The 20,842-nt window shown below is 39.5% G+C and overlaps 1 protein-coding gene across 2 annotated transcripts in view; it reads right to left on the bottom strand.

The window, feature by feature from the left end:
- Positions 1-20,842, bottom strand: part of cacna1c (calcium channel, voltage-dependent, L type, alpha 1C subunit) — a 150,782-nt gene that overhangs the window by 16,300 nt on the left and 113,640 nt on the right. For both annotated transcript variants that reach the window (XM_044342945.1, XM_044342944.1), the window contains 13 exons: positions 20,662-20,772; positions 17,569-17,652; positions 10,616-10,789; positions 7,587-7,724; positions 6,106-6,171; positions 5,628-5,719; positions 3,572-3,734; positions 2,828-2,955; positions 2,642-2,738; positions 2,193-2,295; positions 1,471-1,572; positions 1,073-1,200; positions 668-802 (listed from right to left, as the gene is read on the bottom strand). In XM_044342945.1, the coding sequence (XP_044198880.1) occupies positions 668-802; positions 1,073-1,200; positions 1,471-1,572; positions 2,193-2,295; positions 2,642-2,738; positions 2,828-2,955; positions 3,572-3,734; positions 5,628-5,719; positions 6,106-6,171; positions 7,587-7,724; positions 10,616-10,789; positions 17,569-17,652; positions 20,662-20,772 (1,521 nt within the window). The remainder of the gene's footprint in view (positions 1-667; positions 803-1,072; positions 1,201-1,470; positions 1,573-2,192; positions 2,296-2,641; positions 2,739-2,827; positions 2,956-3,571; positions 3,735-5,627; positions 5,720-6,105; positions 6,172-7,586; positions 7,725-10,615; positions 10,790-17,568; positions 17,653-20,661; positions 20,773-20,842) is intronic.

Consider the following 20,842-nt stretch of genomic DNA (forward strand, 5'->3'; position numbering starts at 1 on the left):
TGAGGCAAGTAACAGTAAGGGGAAAGAGAAGATGAAAAGTAGAAAGTGGAGGAGTGAAGACAGGAGAAAAGTGGACAGGAAGGTACAATGTTTAAATCAAAATACAAAAACAGTCAGAATTGCTACCACTGTCACATACATTCCTAGCAGCAACAAAACTTTTCTCAGAGAGGATGGAAACGCAAAGCAAACACCTTGTGTCCCAAAGGAAATTTATTTGCAATGTATCCCTCAACTCTCAGAGAGAAAAACTAAAGCAAACAAAATGGAATCCGTGAATGTAGCAATGACAGCATTGATGGGAGGCTGGTAAATAGCATAACTTACCCTGCCAATGAAGGAGCACTAGAAGCTGTGTGTGTTTGGTTTCTGTCAGTTTTTTTTTTCTTTAGAGTTTTGGTTTTGTTCTACAATTCCTGGCCACTGGTTGCGCATTCAAAACCAAGACGACCAACTGGAAATGATTTGGTTCAGTATTTCAGTTCAGTGATTGGTAGCCAAGCTGTGTGGTGGGAAATGAGGCTTTTAAAAATGTCTTTTTGAACCTTTGTGCACATGCAAGAGTGTATGTGTTAATGCATGGGGCTAATAATACGGCTTGAAGCTGGATGCTGATCATCTCTCTCTCTCTGGAGAGTGAGTGAGGGTGTGTGTATCCGACCTTTACCCTGAAGATATCGTCCTCGGATGCAGCTGACACAGGTTCCTTTATGCCTTTATCCAGCTCCTCCTCCACGGTCAGGTCTCCAGAGATGGCCCTCCGAATCTCTGGACCAATGTCATGCAACGTCCGCAGGCCCGCCTACACACAGACAAAACGATCTGAAGTGTTGCATTTTAACATGGAAAAGCATGGTGACAGTCATGCTTATTTTCCTGCCAAAAAGACATCTGCACTCACATTAACCACTCATTTATTACAAGAATTTGTATTTCTGCACATGTAATCTACTGAATATACACTATACAGTATTTACATCACACTAAGAGATCTATCAAAATCACAATTTCTGTTCTGACAAATATGTACAGATTTATGAGCCAGAATAAATAAATTTCTTTGTTTGTGTACCTGCAGAGAGAGAGCAGTTTTGGGAGGCACCTTGGCCACCAGCCCTTGTTCTTTCCTCTTCTTAAACTTGCGGAAATATTCCTGAATAAGGAAGGTAGCGTAGAACTTTCCGACTGTAACTTCATCATCTAGAAGAAAAAAAAACAAAAACATATTTTAGACAGGTAGATGCTATTTTGAAAAAACTCAACTACAAGTGATGCTGCTGAGGTTTTGGTCATATTAACAGAAACAAAATGAATCACAGAGGAATCAATGCAAAGGTCAATAAATTATAATGGAAACCTCTTCCATTGTCCACTTTAATTATAGGATTTACAAGTGCATATTGTTTTTGATTTTGAATGAGAACACCAGTTATACATGTACAAAACAGATGTGTTGCAGAGTATACATACCGCCAGCAGGGGGCACTACTTGATCCAGGAGTTTCATGCTGGTTCTCTTCCAGATCTTCTTCACTATGGCCCTCAGTTCCTCATTGGCCTGCTCCAGGTTACCTGCACACACACACACACACACAAATGATACAGTATACATACTGTAAGTTCAAAGTAATATCTTACAGTTACAGCACAACCTGGCCAGTTTGAAAGCCTCAGCACAAGTACTGTATGTCTACTGTATCAGTATATCGGGAGTACATTTGGTGCTGGAGTCTATGGTGTTCCCAGAGTGCTGTTGGATTATGAAACAACAGCAAAGCACAGTCAGTCAGCACAAATTTGTATGCCGTAGCCGTTCCAGCATATCACCATGGTGTGTAAATATTTGGTTAACATCAGTTTAAAAAATCTGGTATCTGTAAGACTTTTCACACAGTGGAGATACTGTAGATCAGCAAAAGTGAGGAAGGCACAGTAAGATGCCTCGGCATTAATGTTTAAAACAGTTTCCCAAGATCTTTGGGTGGAAACTGTGATCCATACCAGGGAATAGTCAAAAGGGGATGACTCCCTGGGACTGAAACAGGATCAGGAATAAAAGTAACCGCATCCGGACAATAATGGCAACAGAAATCACTTGGGATGGTACAAGAAGAAATAAACTGGGACTGGGCAAGATGATGAGAAAATTTCACTCCTGTGTGTGTGTGTATGATAATTTGTGTGTCTGTTACCTTCTGTCTTGATCCTGAGTGCGGTTCTGACCAGGGCAAACAGTGTGGCGTTGAACATCACTGTTCCATCACTGTTCAGAGGCATGTTCATCGACACCAGACGCTACAGGAGGTAGAACACACACACACACACACAGTGACACAAAATCATGCAAAAATTAAAATTAATACTAATTAAAACTACTTTGCTTCTAGAGATTTCAGTGTCTAAATAGCTAAAGTATTTTCTCTCTATGCACGATCTGTTGCCAATGTTATGAGATGGCTTCTGTCATCACGTGACATTACACATCATAAACAGACCAGTTTTAATTCTGCCCAAAGATAGTAGGAGGATAAATTTTGAGTACTTGAATAAAAAGCCTGTTCAAATATTTAGTATATTTTCTACAGCTCTTCAGCCTTCAGACCATGTTTGGTAATGTGTGTGTGTGTGTGTGTTTGTTTACCTTGCAGGCCACCCTGTGTGGACAGAGCTTTCCAAAGCCGAGGGGAGGCTGAATTCTCCGGAGCAGAGTCACCACATCCAAGTGCTTTATCCTCCCCCTGAACACAGCACAGAGGTCTCATTAGTGACTCTGCAGATTAAAGACGAATTATGACATATGCACGTTTACACTTCTCTGTTAACTTACTTAGCTTCTGGGTCATATTCAGCCCAGATCCTCTTGAATTCGTCAAGATGATGGGGCCCCAGGATCGACCAATCACGCGTCAGGTAGTCAAAGTTGTCCATGATGACGGCCACAAAGAGATTGATGATCTGGGGAAAATCAGGAATCAGTAAGAAACTACACTATCAAAATTTAATCAATTATTAATGGCTTTTTTTCAAATTATAACTTGCAACATCATGCCGTGGATTACTGAAACATATACTGAATTCAAAACTTAATGTAAAATGCAACTTTAAAAGATGTCTTTAAAGGAATAGTTCAACATATTGAGAAATATGCTTTGCTGAAAATTATCGATACATTAATAAATACAGAGCTAAAGCCAGGTATCTTAGCTTAGTACAAAGACAGCAAACAGGAGGTAACAGCCAGCTTGGCTCAGTCCAAAAGTAACAAAGTGCACCCACCTGCAAATCTACAGCTCACTAATTAACACATTATATCTTGTTTGGAGATGACAAGGCTCTAGGAACGCGCTGTGCTCAGCCAAGAAATAGTTTGACACATAACTCCCTCTGAAATGTTTTTATGACAATGCTCCCAAAATGTTGAACTACTCCTTTAAACTAACATTCAGTGCAACCACTGTTTACCTTGATGTATAAAACAATTCGTATCAAGATCCATGAACGATAAGATTTTGCTGACATGTTTAAAATGGGAACATTAAAAACCGAATTCTTTTACTGTGTCTGTACTCACCAGAAAGGCACAGAGCATGTAGAAGCTGACAAAGTAAATGATGGCAAACTGGCTGCCGCAGTCATCGGTGGCAGAGCTGCTCTCATTGGTCGATCCTTTCTCACAAGTTTTATTGGGCGAGCACGCCAGCATGATCTCCTGCCACGCCTCACCTGTTGCACATCTGGTAGACAGACACATGCACGCACACGCATCCACAGATATGCACGCACGTCGACACAGATGCGCATGCAAAGATACGCGCATGTACAGATACACCAAACGAAAGTACAGAGAAACACATACATGCATAGATTGCCGCATGAGTGCATCAGTGCACCAGCATGGAGTCACATGTGCATTTACACATTAACACACACACGTACAGACACATGGATGTGTGCATGTATGCAGACAGGCATACAAGTGACACACACATGCATGCACATAGATATAAAGACAGAAGGAGGGAGACACATACACACAAACACACACACATATGCACGAGCGTTAGGAGTGTCAACATCATAAAGAACAATTCAATTTTTTTCACATTGTGATCATATCCTGATACACTAAATTTACAGAACAACAAATAAAGAAGTGTGATTCCATATTTGATTTTGTTGACCTGTAGATCAAGTCCAAACTATAATTGTCTTCCATTCTGAATACTTCAGTGCTACTATTAAGCTTTCAAACTCTGCAGGTTTTTATCAGGTGATTATTTTCTGGTGGGTTTTACTATACTACTACTATTTGTTTTTCTACTATTATTTATTATATGTTGACTGTTTGTTGGGTTTAAATTACATAGAAGTATGAAGTATCCAAGTACAAGTCTCTCTGAATGGAAGCAAGATGTTACAATATATTCCATGAAGGGGTCAGTCCACAGAATATGAACGGATAGAAAAAGTTACTTTTTATTATTGCAAAACTCCTGCAAAAACAATAAGCTGTCTGACTCTTCATTATGTGTGATCTATCCTCCCAGCTTCTGTGTTTTCTGTCCCCAGCATGGAATCTTACCATCATCACAACCACACAGGACAGAGAGGTTTCTGAAAGTGGATCCACACAGTTTAAATGCATTATCAGTAGACTTGTCTGACAACGGTGCAGAAGGTGTCCTCCTCAGTGGACCAGAATGCTTTTGTTTATATTAAATCAATGTCAAATTCACAACAGTTACCACCTAACTACGAGCATACAGGTGTTCAGATAGAGTTTGGATGCTGTTAAGGCTGCTAAATATATTATTGTGATCACTGCTAAATATTTGTAGTTAGAACTTTTAAACTTTTAAATTCTCAGCATGGCATCAGTAACGTGGTCTCATAGTACAAACTGACAAACATTTTGCCACGTACACTCTTGTGCAGAGTCATGTCACAGTCTGCTGAATTTGCGACTTGACATTTACAGATATCCTGGCTCTCAATTAACCTAATGTCATAAAATGTCAATGATAACCTCTTAAAGGAGCAGTGTGTAGGATTTTATTGGCATCTAGCGGTGAGGTTGCAGATTGCAACCAACTGAATAACCCTCCCCTTACAAGTGTGTAGGAGAACCTAGAGTGGCTGCGAAACTCTCGAAAAACACGAAAGGTCCTCTCTAGAGCCAGTGTTTGGTTTGTCCGCTCTGGGCTAGTATGGAAACATGGCAGTGCAACATGGCGGGCTCTGTGGAGAAGGACCCACTCCCTATGTAGATATAAAGGGCTCATTTTAAGCTAATGAAAACACAATGATTCTTATTTCTAGGTGATTTTACAGTAATTAAAACATACAAAATTTTATTCCATTTCTGCCAAGTGTGTTCCACTAGATTCCACTAAATCTTACACACTGGTCCTTTAATGTAGAATATAAAAGTCTTTTCAGGGTACATGGAAGAGAGAAAATACAGATAAAAAAAAGAATAGGAAAAGTTGATGATGTGAAATTACAGAATTAATGATGGAGAGATAAGAAGGGACAAGAAGAGGATAGTGATAACGCAAAGAGAGCAATAAGATAGATATTACAAGAAGTGTTAAATAGATGATGAGGAGGGTGTAAAGGTTCCTCACCTGAAGAGCAGCAGCACTGCCTGAGGGAACGTCTGGAAATTGTTGTTCCTGTTGATCTGCGTACTGTCCAGCAGCGCTATCTTACCAAACATCTGCACAGGAGGGAAGGAAGTAGTCACAGTACACAGCATTGACAAGAGGAAGTGGTTGCTCTCTGGATCTATCAGAATGACAGGCTGGTTGTCCCCAGCCAGTCAAATCAAAGTATCTCCCGCTCATCCTCAGTGATACAAACTACACAACAGCTTGTAGGAGACATGTTAGGACAGACGGAGGGAGGAAGAAGAGCGACAAAGACAGGCAACAGCTAGAGGAGGGAGAAAAGCGTAGGAGGTAAAGGCGACGTGACCGAACAGGTATTCTGGCTGACAAGACTCCAGGAGGACAGACACAGGACGGACGCCAGCTAGAGGAGAGAAGGAGAGAGAAGAAAACATAACAGAGGGAGGGAAAACAAGGGGACAGGATGACAGCTTACCTGCATGCCGATGACAGCGTATATGAAGAATAGCATCACTATAAGCAGAGCTACGTAGGGCAGAGCCTGAAGAGGAGAGAGACATATCAGTAACAAGTCGTCTGCAATATCATCCTGCACCAAGACTGCAGTCCATTCACTCTCATTAAATCCACCAGTGTGCAATTAACCTACAACTGATTTAGGGAAACTATTGTTTTCACATGTATAGAGTTTTTAGTTTTCAAATTGGCAGATACAATATGATGAAGTTAATGGTATTTTATGAGAGTGAACTGAGCTGCAACCTTGTCAACACCAAAAACAATCCACGATAAATCATCTGACACAGGAGTGAAAAACCTCATATAAAAAATACAAACTGCTCTCTAAGTTTAGCCAGTAGACCAGTCCCAACCTATTGTGCATATGCCAAGACCCAAACATGGCCACAGCACGTACAACTTGTATATTTACACATCTGGGAAACTGTGTAGAACTGAGCTCCTGGCTAACATTACCCTTGCGCATGGAAGAGCAGGGCCAAATCATGACAAATAATTGAAAAAGTCAAAGTTTACAACCAAGATAATGTACAGACATGATACGTCCCTGCTTAAAAAGTCTGAGTCAGATTTTTGCTGCATCGCCAATGTGTCAAATTTCAATGACCGCACTGTAACATGAAGTGGCCTGTCTCCGCTGACACAAGAGAGAGAACAGATTGTTTTAATTTCCTCATAACTCTCTATCAAATGATTTTATTTTTTGGTGGAGTGCTTTGTTAAACTTATCTAATGCTTAACCCACCTACAGGGAATGGTGAGCTCTCAGGGGTTAGTAGTAGGGTGTTGGAGAGTAAAAGGGGTAGTAGAGGAAGAGGAAATGGATAAGGAAGAAGAGAGAAGGGGAGGAAAGATTCGAAAACAAAGATTGCTAGTTGAGGTTTTTGAGTTCCTGCCTGTTTCCTAACTTCATGTCCCTACATCCCTCCCTGCCTCTGCAGAGAGACTCCTAAACCTTCTCTCCATTACTTCACACCTTCCCTCTTTCTTTTCCCCATTCCCTGTCAAGTTCTAGACTCAACAGGCAGATATCTCTTCCTTCTGAATTTCTGCATCAATAGGAGGTGGAGACAAGGAGGGAGGAGGCAAGGAAAGGAAAGGTGGCTTGTGAGTCTCCACCAGGCTGGATTTACACAAGAACAAATATATTTTTTATCCCCATGTGACTCAGATCTGAAGTTACCACATGATTTATACAGTATTTATAAAAAGGAAACAAATCTATTATGATTTAATTAAGCAGATAATTATTTTCCTAGTGAAATCAATTTAAGTATGACATTTTAACATATAGTTTAAATACAATTATGGTCTCCAAAAATCTCCAATCTGAGTCGCATTAGGGTTACAGCTCCACTTTCCCTCTGCTACTTGCATTTCGGTCCTGTGTAAACCCAACCCCCTGATCTAGCATGTTGTGTCCGGTTCTCCCCTCACTTGGAAGGATTTGATGAAGGTCCACAGCAGGGTCCGAATCCCTTCCCCGCGAGACAGCAGCTTCACCAGCCTCATCACGCGGAACAGCCGGAAGAAGGTGATGGAGATCCTGGCGTTCTCTTCAGAGTTCTGCAGTCCCTTTTGGTGGGGTTTGGTGTTTTTTTTTTTTTAAAAACACAGGACGCATGGGAACACATGCAGATAGTTTGGGGAGGTAAACACACACACACACACACATACACACACACACACACACAAACACACGCACACAAGTATAGATGATCATACAAACATACACATGTGCATATGCACACAGAGACACACAGAAATGCAGACATACAAGTAATAACACACATACATCGCATTCACATGCATATTCGCACCCACACATACATGTGGATGTAAATAAGCATTACACACAGGCACGCACACACACAAACACACACACACACACACACACACACACACACACACACACACACACACACACAGAGTTAATAAATGGATATCTGCGTCCTACAAAATCCCATCAAAATCAACTGACAAAAGAGATCTGGGAGAGAATCGGGCAATCATGCTTATTTTTGTGGCTTCTTGAAAAAAATCACTTGGCAACAAAGAGATCGACAAACTACTCACATCTTCCTGAACACACCTGCTTCAGCCACTGTTTCTCTTTATATCTTTATACTGGATACGTCCAGCTGTGCTCTCAGGCAAGTCAAAGTTACTTTACAATTGTGACAGTTGTTATTCCAACACTGACTAGTTTTTACTGATTCTAACTTCTAGATTTTATTGGTTCTAAAATCACAGCACTGTGCTGTTCTCCTACCACGGCTCCACACTGTCATAGTCATGGTGAAGAACACACTCTTTACATCCTAGACAGGTAAATCCAGCCTTGCAATGACATTTGACAAGCATTAAAATACTTCAGGAGCCTCGTGAAGTACATCATCTAACTGAGCTGAAGGATTTGGTTGTTCTGTGCTGGTATGGACTGAAATTCTAATAGCTGAAACTGGGCCAGGGAGATTTCCATCAGAGGTAAGCTCTTTTATAAATCACTGATAACAATTCACAACAGATACAGTACTGAAATCCTAGCCTGCAGGCAGATTCCTGTTTCAATAAATCATGCAGGCAAGCTAATTGTTTGTCTCTAATGGAGCAACTGGCCACTGGGAGGAACAATCCAAAGATGACATTCAGGAGGATAAAGATATTACTGTCTAATGCAGCTAACTCCAGGTATAAAAACATATTTTCACGGGAGGCAAATCTCAACTTAACCCTCTGTTTACTTTGAGCTCCCAACACTGTCCTTATCCCAGCAGTCTTTTTTTATTTGCAGAGCTTCTTGCATTGGGCATACAGTGTTTTGCCTCACAAGCTATTTAAACCATCTCATATTTGGAAATGTTGCAGTTTACTCAGAATATGCCTTGGCAAAGTTCTAAAGTACAAGGTTGAGAGGCACTGTAGCTTTCAAACTGCCTATTGTCCCAGTAGTCATCCACAGGAAATAACTCAATGATGAAATATTCAGCCATCTCGCTGAGTGCTATTCTAATACAGATTTATTTATTTATGCTGCTGCTGCTCCTTCTTCAGGACAAAAAGGCAGAAAACAAAGGCAACATCAGGATTTGTTGAGAAGAGAGTGAAGTACAATGCAGTTTCTACTATACAGCGACTAAGGTTCCTGTATACTATTTACATTTAAACCATATATAGTGGTTCATGTATGTACCAAATCATCAGCAATTAGAACAGTACTAACAACAACGCAGAAATTACACAGGTTAATAAAGAAACATCGATATCTAACTATACACTACCACACAAATGCATGAGTGTGCATAGAATACACACAACCTCATACAAACACAACATTTCTATTGTAATGATGTGACAGTAACAGTGACATCCTACATCTTTCTTCACTGTAGTAGCACCAGTAAATGTAACCTCCAAAAAACACAAAATCAACCCCATTAATCTCCGAATCTGTTTGTTGCCATGTGTTTTTCCAAGAAGCCATCAGTTCTTTATGCTAATCCCACACAGTGTGCTCCTAAAAAGAACGTGTCATTCTCCACACATCTTACAGCAGTTTGGGATAACAGATGTCATATATTACTTTTCAACAGAATACATGTTAAAGTCATGTTAAGACAAAAATAACTAAAAAAATAAAAATGAAAATAAACATCAAAGTTTTGGAAATATGTTTCATACCTATAGGGTGCATGGGATTGGGTACTTTTTTTAAAAGGTAGATGTCCTGGTGACACTGTAGTGTTGACAAGTAACGCAAGATATGAGTTGTCCCAAACTCCACTGACAGATATGCTGAAAATGACACTTCCTTCTAAAGAATGTAAATCAAAATTCTGTGCTGCATGTAATACCACGACTGGACCACAGTGGGCACCATTGCGAGAGTGGGGCAGTGAGCGAGAGAGTTACAGTGACAATAAGTGTACAGAGAGAGAGAGAGAGAGAGAGAGAGAGAGAGAGAGAGACTGAAGATGAAGTATAGTTTGAATTAATCAGTGAAATCCAAACAAATACACTGATTCATTGATAAATAGATAGATACAAAGATAGATAGACAGATAGATACATAGACAGATGGTAGGCCAGTGGAGAAGAGTGGATGAAAGAGAGAAAGCGTGATTGTGTGGTGACCATGATGGCTTGCACCGATGACGAAGCACTGAAGATACCACATCCATAAGGGGGAGCAAGTTGCAAGCCACAGGGAAGGTGGGGGGGGGGGGGGCAGCGGGCACCATGGCAACAACAATAGCCACTCAAGGAAAGTCACACGACTCCAGTTACACTAAGCCTGTACAATACAGTGTCCTTCACCATACACACACACATAAATAAACATGTAAAAGTACAAACAACAGCTACATAAATACAGGATGACTCTGTGCATGCTGCAGAAGATGACAGCGGGAGCGACAGAGGAGAGATGACAGGACCAATGAAAAGCCAAAAGTTTTGGATCATACCGTAGTGGGAGGAGGGATGGAAGGATGAAGGGATGGAGGGATGGTGGAGGAGTTAGGGAGGCGGACGTTACCGTCGGAGCGTACCATTGTCCTTACCACAGGGGGGTGAGAGGAGGAAGAGGAGGAGGAGGAGGACGAAGAGGAGGAGGACGAGGACGAGGAGGAGTCAGCTGGCTTTAAGGAAAGGCAACAAAGATCAGCACCAGAGCAGCGCGTTGCGTGTGTATGTATGTGCATTTACAGTATGTGTGGCTTTTTTTTTTTTTTAGTGTTTTTATGGGAAAAGTAGTGAGAATTTCACTCTAGCCCAGACAAATAAGGCTAGCGAGTGTTCAGTCTCTGACCAACCCTCACATGGTGGAGAGGTGAAAAATAAATTTCATCTGAGCCGGGAGGGAGAATTCTTTATATTTTATTACTGCATATATATATATACTGGCCCCATCTTCTGTGAGGACCACATCAGGCTGATTCACTTAAAAGACTGAAACATGTAAGAAATGTGGGATATTGGGAAATTTCTGTGTGACGCCTTGAGGGCTGAAATAATGAATGATGGTCTTGAGCAGCTGCAGAAGAGAAGAGAGCTGATTGTGTGAGGAGTCTCTGTGCAACATTTATGTGTAGGGTCACTGTCATGTGAGCTGGTGGATTAGTGTGCGGGCCGCCTCTGTAGCTATCTGTTTTTCTTTCTGCCAGCTGAAACTACAGTACAATAACAGTAGTTGACACTCAAGCTACGTTTACCAAAAACATCTCAGCATTAAAAGACAATGCCTGTTTAAAAATACTGAATGTGTTATTCAGGCAATTCTTTGACCTAAAAATAGTCAAGATCCAAGTGAAATTAGAAATGGTTCGGACCTTGTGAAAAGTTAACTTTGTTAACGTCTGTTGTTGTTGTCTCACAGTTGTCAGCTAACCAGACCACAATTTCAGTTGCATCTATTTTCAGGTCAAAGTTGCACCAGAATATCACATTAAAAAGACAGAAGGTTATTATCATCTAATTCAGTCCCACTCTGGACTAAGATGATTTTAGATGCTTTTGGAAATCAGAGCCCACAAGTATTTAGATAACACTGAGAAACAAAACATAACATACTGTAGGGAGACACCCACTAGTCCTCCCTAGTACACAGTAGCAACATTTTAGACTACTAGGAGTGATAGATTAACTAGTAGTTCAATCTATGACTCAGGAGCTGTTCGCTCTGCTTCGGTATTGGCCCTGTTATAATACCTTACCACAAAATTAATGCATCATCACTCCCAATCTTCTCCGAGAAGAAAAGGAGGACCTGACACAGCACAATTAGTGGAAGTACAATTAACTTTGAAGAAAGGAAGAGGCAAAGGGGAAAGATAGTAGGAAGAGACGGAACAAAAAAGAGAGAGAGGGGTAAAAAATTGGAAATAAAAAAATAATCTAGGAAATAAGACTGAAAGGAGAAAAGCCAAAAAAGGAAAGGAAGTTATTTCAAAAGGGAGAGATAAAGCAGGGAAAGGAAGGAGGGGAGAAATGATGCTTTTAAAGGAATTCTAACAGGGCCATACATACACCTTTATGGTCATGCACAGTAATGATGGACAATAATGTATCACGTACTACTAATTACACTTGTGTATTATAAGAACATATTTTGTACCCCTTTTCTAATTGTCCAGTAACCAGGGACTGGCTGAGAAAAAATGAGCGTAGAAGAGGCTGTGTGTATGTGTATCTGTGTGTGTTTGAGAGGAACTGACGTGCATAATGGTGTAAAGGGGAATGAAAGTTGGAAGGGAGGACAACTGTAGGAAGGAAGGAAGGGAGGGAAGAGTGATGGATAAAGGGTAGACGAGGATGAGTCGGAAAGGTGGACGGGAAGAAAAGGAAGGGAGGAAGGACGCAGGGAAGGAAGATGGTACTGATATCACTAAGTGTGGACTAAGTGAAAAAAACTGAAGATGTGTGTGTTTGTCTGTGTGTGTTAATTACACAAAGGGCCAGTTGGGTCAATTTAAGCATGATTTAAATCTGGATTTGCTTCAATTTGAAAAGTGAAATCAAAGCCGTGAACCAGACTCAGATTAAACTCAAATCACTCCTCATTATATTTCCCATTATGAACTGACACAAAACAAATTATATAGAGTGCAGTGGACTCGTGGCCCTGGAGGATCCGTGCATTACACGCCATTTTAATTTCAGTAGAAAAACAAAACAGTCATTTTATAGATAAATTCAGGCTGAACTGAAGTGCAGATGTGAGGTACGAGAGATGCTGCTCACATGATTTATGAACTTAGTGAGATTTAATTTGAGCTGTTTTCTCACATTGCACGTCATTTTTTCGAGCAAAAATTTTTATCAGTTCAATCTGTTCAGTAGGTAACATGGGTTTCTTGAGCACTTTTACCCTTGATTTTTAAGTTTTACACCTTTTGTATAAGTTGTAAGTTGTAAAAACTGCAACATAAAAGTGCATTTGTATTTAATTGTGATGTGCTGGAAGTAAAAAACAAAACAAAAAAACAAAACAATTAATTACTAGCATGAGAAACCCATGTTACCCAGCTTGCAATTCAGGTGAGCAAGCAACACCGCAAACAAACGAGAAAGAGGACAGAGATAAACATCCATAAAAGAAGAGTTAAGTGAACTCAAAAAGCTCAGAAGTAGAAGGAGAGAGATAGAGAGGAGAAGAAGAGGCATTCCAAAGAGACAGAAAGAAAAAGAGAGATAGATGCAGTCCATACTGGCATCGTCTGCAAGACACTGCTCAGAGCAAACCACTACCAATCTGTTCACACTACTTCTACTCAAACCAAAAACAAAAGTGTAAAAGAAACCATGTAAGATTTAAGAAGCACCCGCAGGTTGCTGGGGAGACCCAGGATTAAGGAAGTATACTGATTTGATGACCACAAAAAGTGCAGCTAATCTAACAAGCACCCGACACCGCAGCAGAGTGGGTGCACTCAAACGGGATATTTTGGCCATTTAATATTTACTAAAGGCAAAGTGATAACATTTTAAAAGCTGGTCTGTTACTGCACTTCACAGTGCACTTAGGAATGCAATCAAAGAGAGGTAGCTATTGGCAAGCTGCTACTATTAGTTTCTAATTGCATTTCTCAGTATGTTAAAAAGCATTCACTTGTGCTTAGTGCCTGATGAAATGCAGTAGCAGGCTAAAATTTAAAACGTAAGTGACAGGGTCCCAGTTCAAAAACAGTCAAGAGTTCTCACGGGATTGAAGTGCGGAGGGTTTCTTAAAAAACAAAAAAAAAGGTAGCTTGGGCATCTCATCACCCAAATCATCAAAAACCATCAGAGAAGAACAAAAAAAAAAAGACTTGGGGCATGCCTTTAGGTTAGGGGTGAGAAAGGAAAATAATGAATCATTCAGAAAGAACTGCAAACCAATCAACCAAATCAATCAAACCAAATCAAAGGTAAACTCCAAAGCAAGGTGTTAAGTGCAACATTAGTCACTTGTATAGATGACAAAGATGTATATCTCTGGCCCAGTGAACCTCAGTTTTAAGGTGGCTAATTGATCAGTGTCAGATCCCAAAAGAGATTATTATATCTCAAATTGATTTTTTTTTTTTATCACTCTAACTGCCTTTTTTTAAATGTATGTGCATATATTTATGCAGGCATATATTCCTCTCTTTTATCTACACAAGTATACTTTGCTTCAAAAACAGATAAACATATGACTTTTATGTCATTTTTGATTTCCCTGACATCAAATTCCTGCAAAACCTAACAACAGAATGAAACAGAGTATCAAAGCAGTTTAGAAATTACCCAGTGTTGTTTATAAGAAGCTTTGTCAGCCCCTCATGGGGACAAATGGATTCCCTTTCGAAAGGCATGAAAACAACTGCCAAGCTCATACACCTCTGGGATAAACTAACCTTATTTGTATGCCTGACCAATACTGTCTGAGGTGCAACACTGCATTCCACAATGGGGGAATATACTGGTGTAACCATGTGGATATCCTTTCCTTGTTTCATGGCATCAAACCAGCAGCGTATTTGCAGTTGCCGGTGGGGGACGATTTCGGCCAAAACTATACTTAATGTGTATCCCCATGTACTTATATGGTTTTCAATAGAAATTAGTTTATAGTTGATGTTACATAATTGAAGCTTAAATACATAAATGTCTCATTCTAACCCGAGAAGTCCACGTCTGCATGTTCACTGACTTTGTGACTGTGGATATGAATATAGTATAAATAAATTATGATGACAAGATTGATACTGCTTTCATGTAAGTATGAAACTTGAGCCAGCAGATTGTTAGCTTAGCATAAAGACCGGAAACAGGTAGCTTGGCTACCAGCAGATTATTTAGAAGATAATCCACATAGAGATGTGATAATGTTTTTTGATTGCTTTGTAAAAAAGCACACACAAAGCAAGGCTCATATGTGTGTCTCTATACTGTATAGTGGAGTTGAAAAGTTTATAAGCAGGCACACAGACAGTGTATCTAAGTTAAACTCACAGAGAGCTGCCTCCACCTGCTGAGCTTCCACTTGAGCTATATCGTACCCCCTGAGGAATTTAGCTGGATGCTTGGTACAGTTTTGCAGACGGAAGCTGTGGCATTAAATGGAATAAAGATATACTTTCTTACAAAAAAATTCTGTCACAGTATAAAGGATGCATGTTTCAATGTGATATTCAGCCCTTTGACCAGTCTGCAAACCAGATCATAGTACATGATTTGCTTCTCTGGAAAATCAGTCCAAACAGCAAATCTTATCCTCTACTAAGGCTACATGAAGTGGAGTTCTGTCCAGTCACACTTTGCAGTTCTCCATGGTTTTCAGACTATTCTCCTGCCAAAGAGCACTTTGAATATCACATGAATAAAACACCAATTATCCCTGAAGTGTAAATAGACACTCAACATTTGACTTGTGTTTGGGATATTCATTCTTATTCAGCTCCACTGTTGACCATAGGGCCTCTATGTGGATAATAAATGAATTCATACATACATTTACATAAATTTTACGGGTCCTGAGTAAATCCATTTATGGATCAAATTGTTCCCCATGTCTGCACATTGCTAATGTTGGAAAAAAAAAACAAACAAAAAAAACAAGTGAAACTTGTATTTTTCTCATTTGAATTGAAAGTTTCCCTGGTGATTTATGAATTGAGACTGTTTTACGACCCTTGGGTCAAAACACTATTGTTCAAAAATGAAAATCTGCATTTATTCCTGCATTCCAGAAAAAAAATATTTTCTGAAAACATTATATACTGTACAGTGCCAGGCCTGGACATATCACCTTTATGTCTGTCATGCTATACAGTGTCCATCATGCCAGGGGAATGGACACTATCCCCTGTGGTAATGATAAAAGACCAAATTAAACCAATGTGAAACCAAACCAAGTGCTGAGACAATGCAATAGGTTCTATTGACAAATGCAATAGTTTCTGATGCTACTGATGCTCAGCAGACCGAGGCATGAATACCTATCTGGAGCAGCTTCAAATATTAGAAAACCTGTGCACCCACACTTCAAAACTACAAAAAATAATTTGCACTGCTGAAGATAAACAGAGTGAGGAGGCGCAGGTAGAAGGAGGGTAGAACATGGAGAACAAGTTGGAAAATAAATTTCAGCAGCCTCCATTGTTAAAATCATTACATTCTAGCAAATAATATGATGGAGTAATGATAACATTACCTCCCCATCAATTTAATTTTAAATAGGAAAAGGTTTTTCAGATGTCAAGGATCAAAGTTCTCAAACCCTTCAGAGGATACTGTGCACTGTTTTGATTTCCCTACATCTGGTTGTTTTCACTGCCAGACCTATTCATCCGTCTCTTAAGTTAAAATGTGGTGCAGCTGAAGTTTCCTAATCATTTGAAAGAATGCGAGATGGGTATCGGCACTCAGTCTGTTTGTGTGTGTGGGAATGGCAGAGCAGGCAGGCAGGAAGGGAGGGAGGGAGTTGGACTACTTACGTTAACCTCAGTGATCGCTATGTCAACAATGCTACCCACAACTATCAAGGCATCAAATGTGTTCCATGCATCAACAAAATAATGCTGCGTAGGGGTGGAAAGAACAGAAAAACAACAGAAAAAAAGGACAGAACATAAGACATTTAAAAATGGAAAGAACGGAAATCAAAGGAGAGAGGAGAAAAATAAGATAAAAAACATTATATACATGAGCCCTGGAGCTTTTAGTAGGAGGAGAGAGGGAAAGAATCAACAAAATTAAACGGCAAAAAAAGAAAAGAAGGGGCAGTCTGAAAGAGATGGACAGCAGAAGGAAGAGCAGCGGCGATCGGTCATGCTTGTCCATGAGAGGAAAATGTCAACAACAAGAACAACAGTAAAGAACAAATTGCAACAAAATCACAACTAAAAACGCCCCTGTTGCTGCAGTCAAAAATGAAAGGTATATAAAGCTGTTTGTGATTGGTCAGTGAGTTAGTTCAGTTAGTGAGGGAAGTAAACCTGAGGACATGTCACAGTCTGACAAAAAAAAAAAAAAGAAAAAGAAAAATCAAGAACCCGACAACATTTGTATTGAGGAAGGAAGACGCTGGTATCTTTTGAGGACGCAAGATAGAAAATCTTGGCTTTAAAAGCTAAACCCTGCCTCTTCTACTTTTAATGAAACCCAGGAAGAAGCTCGTTCTTGTTCAGGAACCCTTGTGGCTGGGCGTCCCCTGAGTGGCAACGGCCATCTTGGAGTTTAGGATGGAGAGAGAAGAGCAGGAGGAGGAGGAGGAGGAGGAGGAAGAAGAGAAAGAGGAAGCAGGAAAAGAAGAAAGAAGTAGAGACGGTACAACACAGAATTGCCACAAAGGAAAGAAGAGTGGCGGGAAATGGAAGATTTAGAAGCGAGAGGACATAAGACAGAGAGAGAAAGAGAAAGAGACATGGAGAGTAAGAGTGGGCATCGTACTTACGTTGATCTCACTGAGAATGACGTCTATTATGCTGCCAATTACGATGAGGAAATCAAACACATTCCAGGGATCACTAAAGTACCCCTACACAGGATGAGGTGAGCAAGAGGAGGAGGAGATGGAGGAGGGTAAGAAAGGTAGGTTAGAAGGAAAACAACATCTGCCGCCACTACGCAGCTCTATTATGGTGGTATGAGTTTGTACAGTACACTGAGGAAACTGATGAACCAACACATGACAGGACACATCTTAATTCTAATTTCAATTAATAGAATTAACAGGTTTCCTTCACTTTATCTGTTCCTCAGGTGCAGCTGAATTTTCTGCTCTGTTAAGGGTAGCGTGTTAGATAGCGGTTATTAGAATATTCCGCCTGCATCTTGGGGCCAAGGCTGTGGCACTGATTGTACTTTGTTTACTTATTGTGGGCAATTCATCATCAACACTGGTACAAAATGAGGATTTATGAAATGCATCTAAACAGCTTCAGGCCAAAACAGTATTATTCAAGCTGGTAAAATGATCGGTACTGTAAAAAGAAAGAGCTGCGTCTCAGATAGTTATAATAAACCTGGGTTTATGTTATATCCTGGTTTAGATACTAACAGAAATGCAGTCTAGAGTAAACTTGAGTAACAAACTACAATGACAAGATGTGACAAAGGGATTTTGGAAACTTCCCATATACTGTAAACTAAATGATATATCATTCAGATTCTGGCTGATTGTTTTTTTTTCCATACTTGCACCAATACTATTGTGAGGGATCTGTTAGTATGTCTATCAGATAAGTATGTCTTAAGATGGTACGGGAAGTTGAAGGGGGAAATCAGAAGGATCACAGCTTGAATGCGATGAGATGTGAGGCCTCTACATGTAAGTTTTTTGGTAGTCATATTTTACACTCACTATATTCTGTAGTTAACCTATACAATAATTGTTCAACTTTCTACACAAAAACGTGAGGTTGTACAATATGTACAAACAAATCCAACTCAGATTGGTTTGATTAAATAGGCTTAAATGATACTAAACTGATATAGAGGGATGCTGAGAGAAGATCAATCATACTGGTCCATTTTAAGCCTTTCATCTGTCATCAGCAGCTGAACTGTCATCATACCAGACATAACTCAACTACCCCTGTGGCATCATCCACATGTTACAAGATGTCTCAGGACTCTGATGTGTATTTAATTTGTTGCTTTCAGGTATAACGATATCAATGTAAACTGAAATTGAACATTAGTAAAACAGAGCTCAGCATTATTATTTAAAAGCTGATATATGGATTGATTAAACATCAGTTCACACATGACTTTCAAAACAGTGAGTTGGGAGGAAAATTGGGGATTTCCAAGAACTATTGGGCACCAAAATGTGCTTAGATATTCAGAACCATACAACACAATAAAAACAGAAAGACAACTGTAAGAAATCTGTGTAACTGTAGCTGTTCCAAGGGGGAAGGCTGTGTAAAAATGAAAGGCATTAGCATAAATCTTCTCCATAAGGCAAATATTACTGCAGCTGATTCCAGGTGTGTGTTGATGGCTGTCCTCCCTTGTAAGCGGCTGTTTAAAGGAAGAGTTTATTAAAGTCAAACAAACTGAAACAAAGTACATTACACACTGCCTGTTTCTTTTCAGCATTGTTCAGTACGGCTTGGGATTGTGTCATCACGCTGTGCTTTAGTTTATGAATTAGACATATGTTTACTAATCATAGAGATTCACAACTCTACTAGAGTAACCATGATATGCTCCTTTTTTTTGAAAAAAGAGAGAAAATTGAAAAAGCTTTAATTGTTAATGTTTAATTTGCTTTACCACAGGTAAACACTACATAGCATAACATGCATGCATGATGCGGTGCAGCGTGGCGTCAATTCCAAGCCGTAAAGGTTGTTGAGTTGTGTCTAAAAATACAGCAAAGCATGCTTTATGTCACTAAGACCAAATGGTTCATTATTTTCAAAAGTCATTACAAGATATCCATCTTACATCCGTCTTAATCAATAGACACAATTATAACAACATGATTTTGATTTTGGAACTAATTGGAAAAACAAAACAAATAAGTTTTAATTAGTAGTTAAAAACCTTTGACTATGAAATACTGATCATTTTATGGATGATTAATTCCACCAACTGAGCAAATCATTTCACATACAAAAAGAAAGAAAAAGTAAAACACAGTTGTAAAATTTGCTTGAATTTAAACCCTCTGATCATTTAGTATCTGCTTACAACGTGCTGGTTCAAATGAGCCTAGTGTGTAAAAGTGACACTGGTGCTGTTGCTAAGTATCCTGGAAGGAAGGCTAAAAAAAAGAAGAGATTACCCTTAGCAGATGGTTTGATTTCACCTTTATATTGCTCCAGCTCACTTCAGTGTATTCAAAAAGAAACTGTATGACTGTAATGTTATAAGTACCACCAATGTCTTTAACATAAAATCAGTGAGATGAAGAACAGGGGCTGATTGCCACTGATTTTTGGTCCAAAGAATCAATAAAAAAATCATCATCAAAACTTGATGTTCTTGTTTCTTATACTTGATTAAAATACTATGATTTACAAACTATGCTCTTGCTATTGATTGTGTTCAAGGTTTTTTTTTTTCACAAACCCCGCTGTAACAGAGGGAAGCATTCCCATCTGTTACTGTTTAAATAGCTGTTGTACCAGGAAGTTCTCAGATTGGACCAATAAACCCACACAGCTACACAGCAACAGCAAGGAAACAATAGAGCAGTGAGATTAAAATCTACGATAATGTCCAATCATGTTTTAAATCCATAATATCATAATTATCATCTGGAGGAAATTAAATAAGTATCAAGGATAGGCAGTTCGATGTTGGTGAGCAGTTATGTGCAATAAATGTGATTCAATGCCTAGAATATATTTGTCTATTCTATTCTAATTTATTTCACTATTATTTATTCATGATTGTAAGTAACTAGTTGTACATTCGTGCTTTTTATTCTACTCTAACGTACTGAGAGATACTGTTTTCTTTGCTGTTCTATTTTACTCTACTGTACTGTTCTCTGTATTATTCTATTCTGCAGCAAGAGAAGTGGACCTACCCTGGGTTTGAAGGCGATCAGTTTAAGGATCATCTCCACGGTGAAGAGTCCAGTGAAGAGCATGTTGAGGATGTTCATGGCATCATTGAAATTTTTGGTCTGTCCATGATGCTGCAAGGACACACAACAAACACACGCAAACAATTCAATAATGTCCACGGATAACGGGAGTTTGATGGGA

This window comes from Thunnus albacares, chromosome 23 (genome assembly GCF_914725855.1).
Source record: "Thunnus albacares chromosome 23, fThuAlb1.1, whole genome shotgun sequence".
Lineage (NCBI taxonomy): Eukaryota > Metazoa > Chordata > Actinopteri > Scombriformes > Scombridae > Thunnus > Thunnus albacares.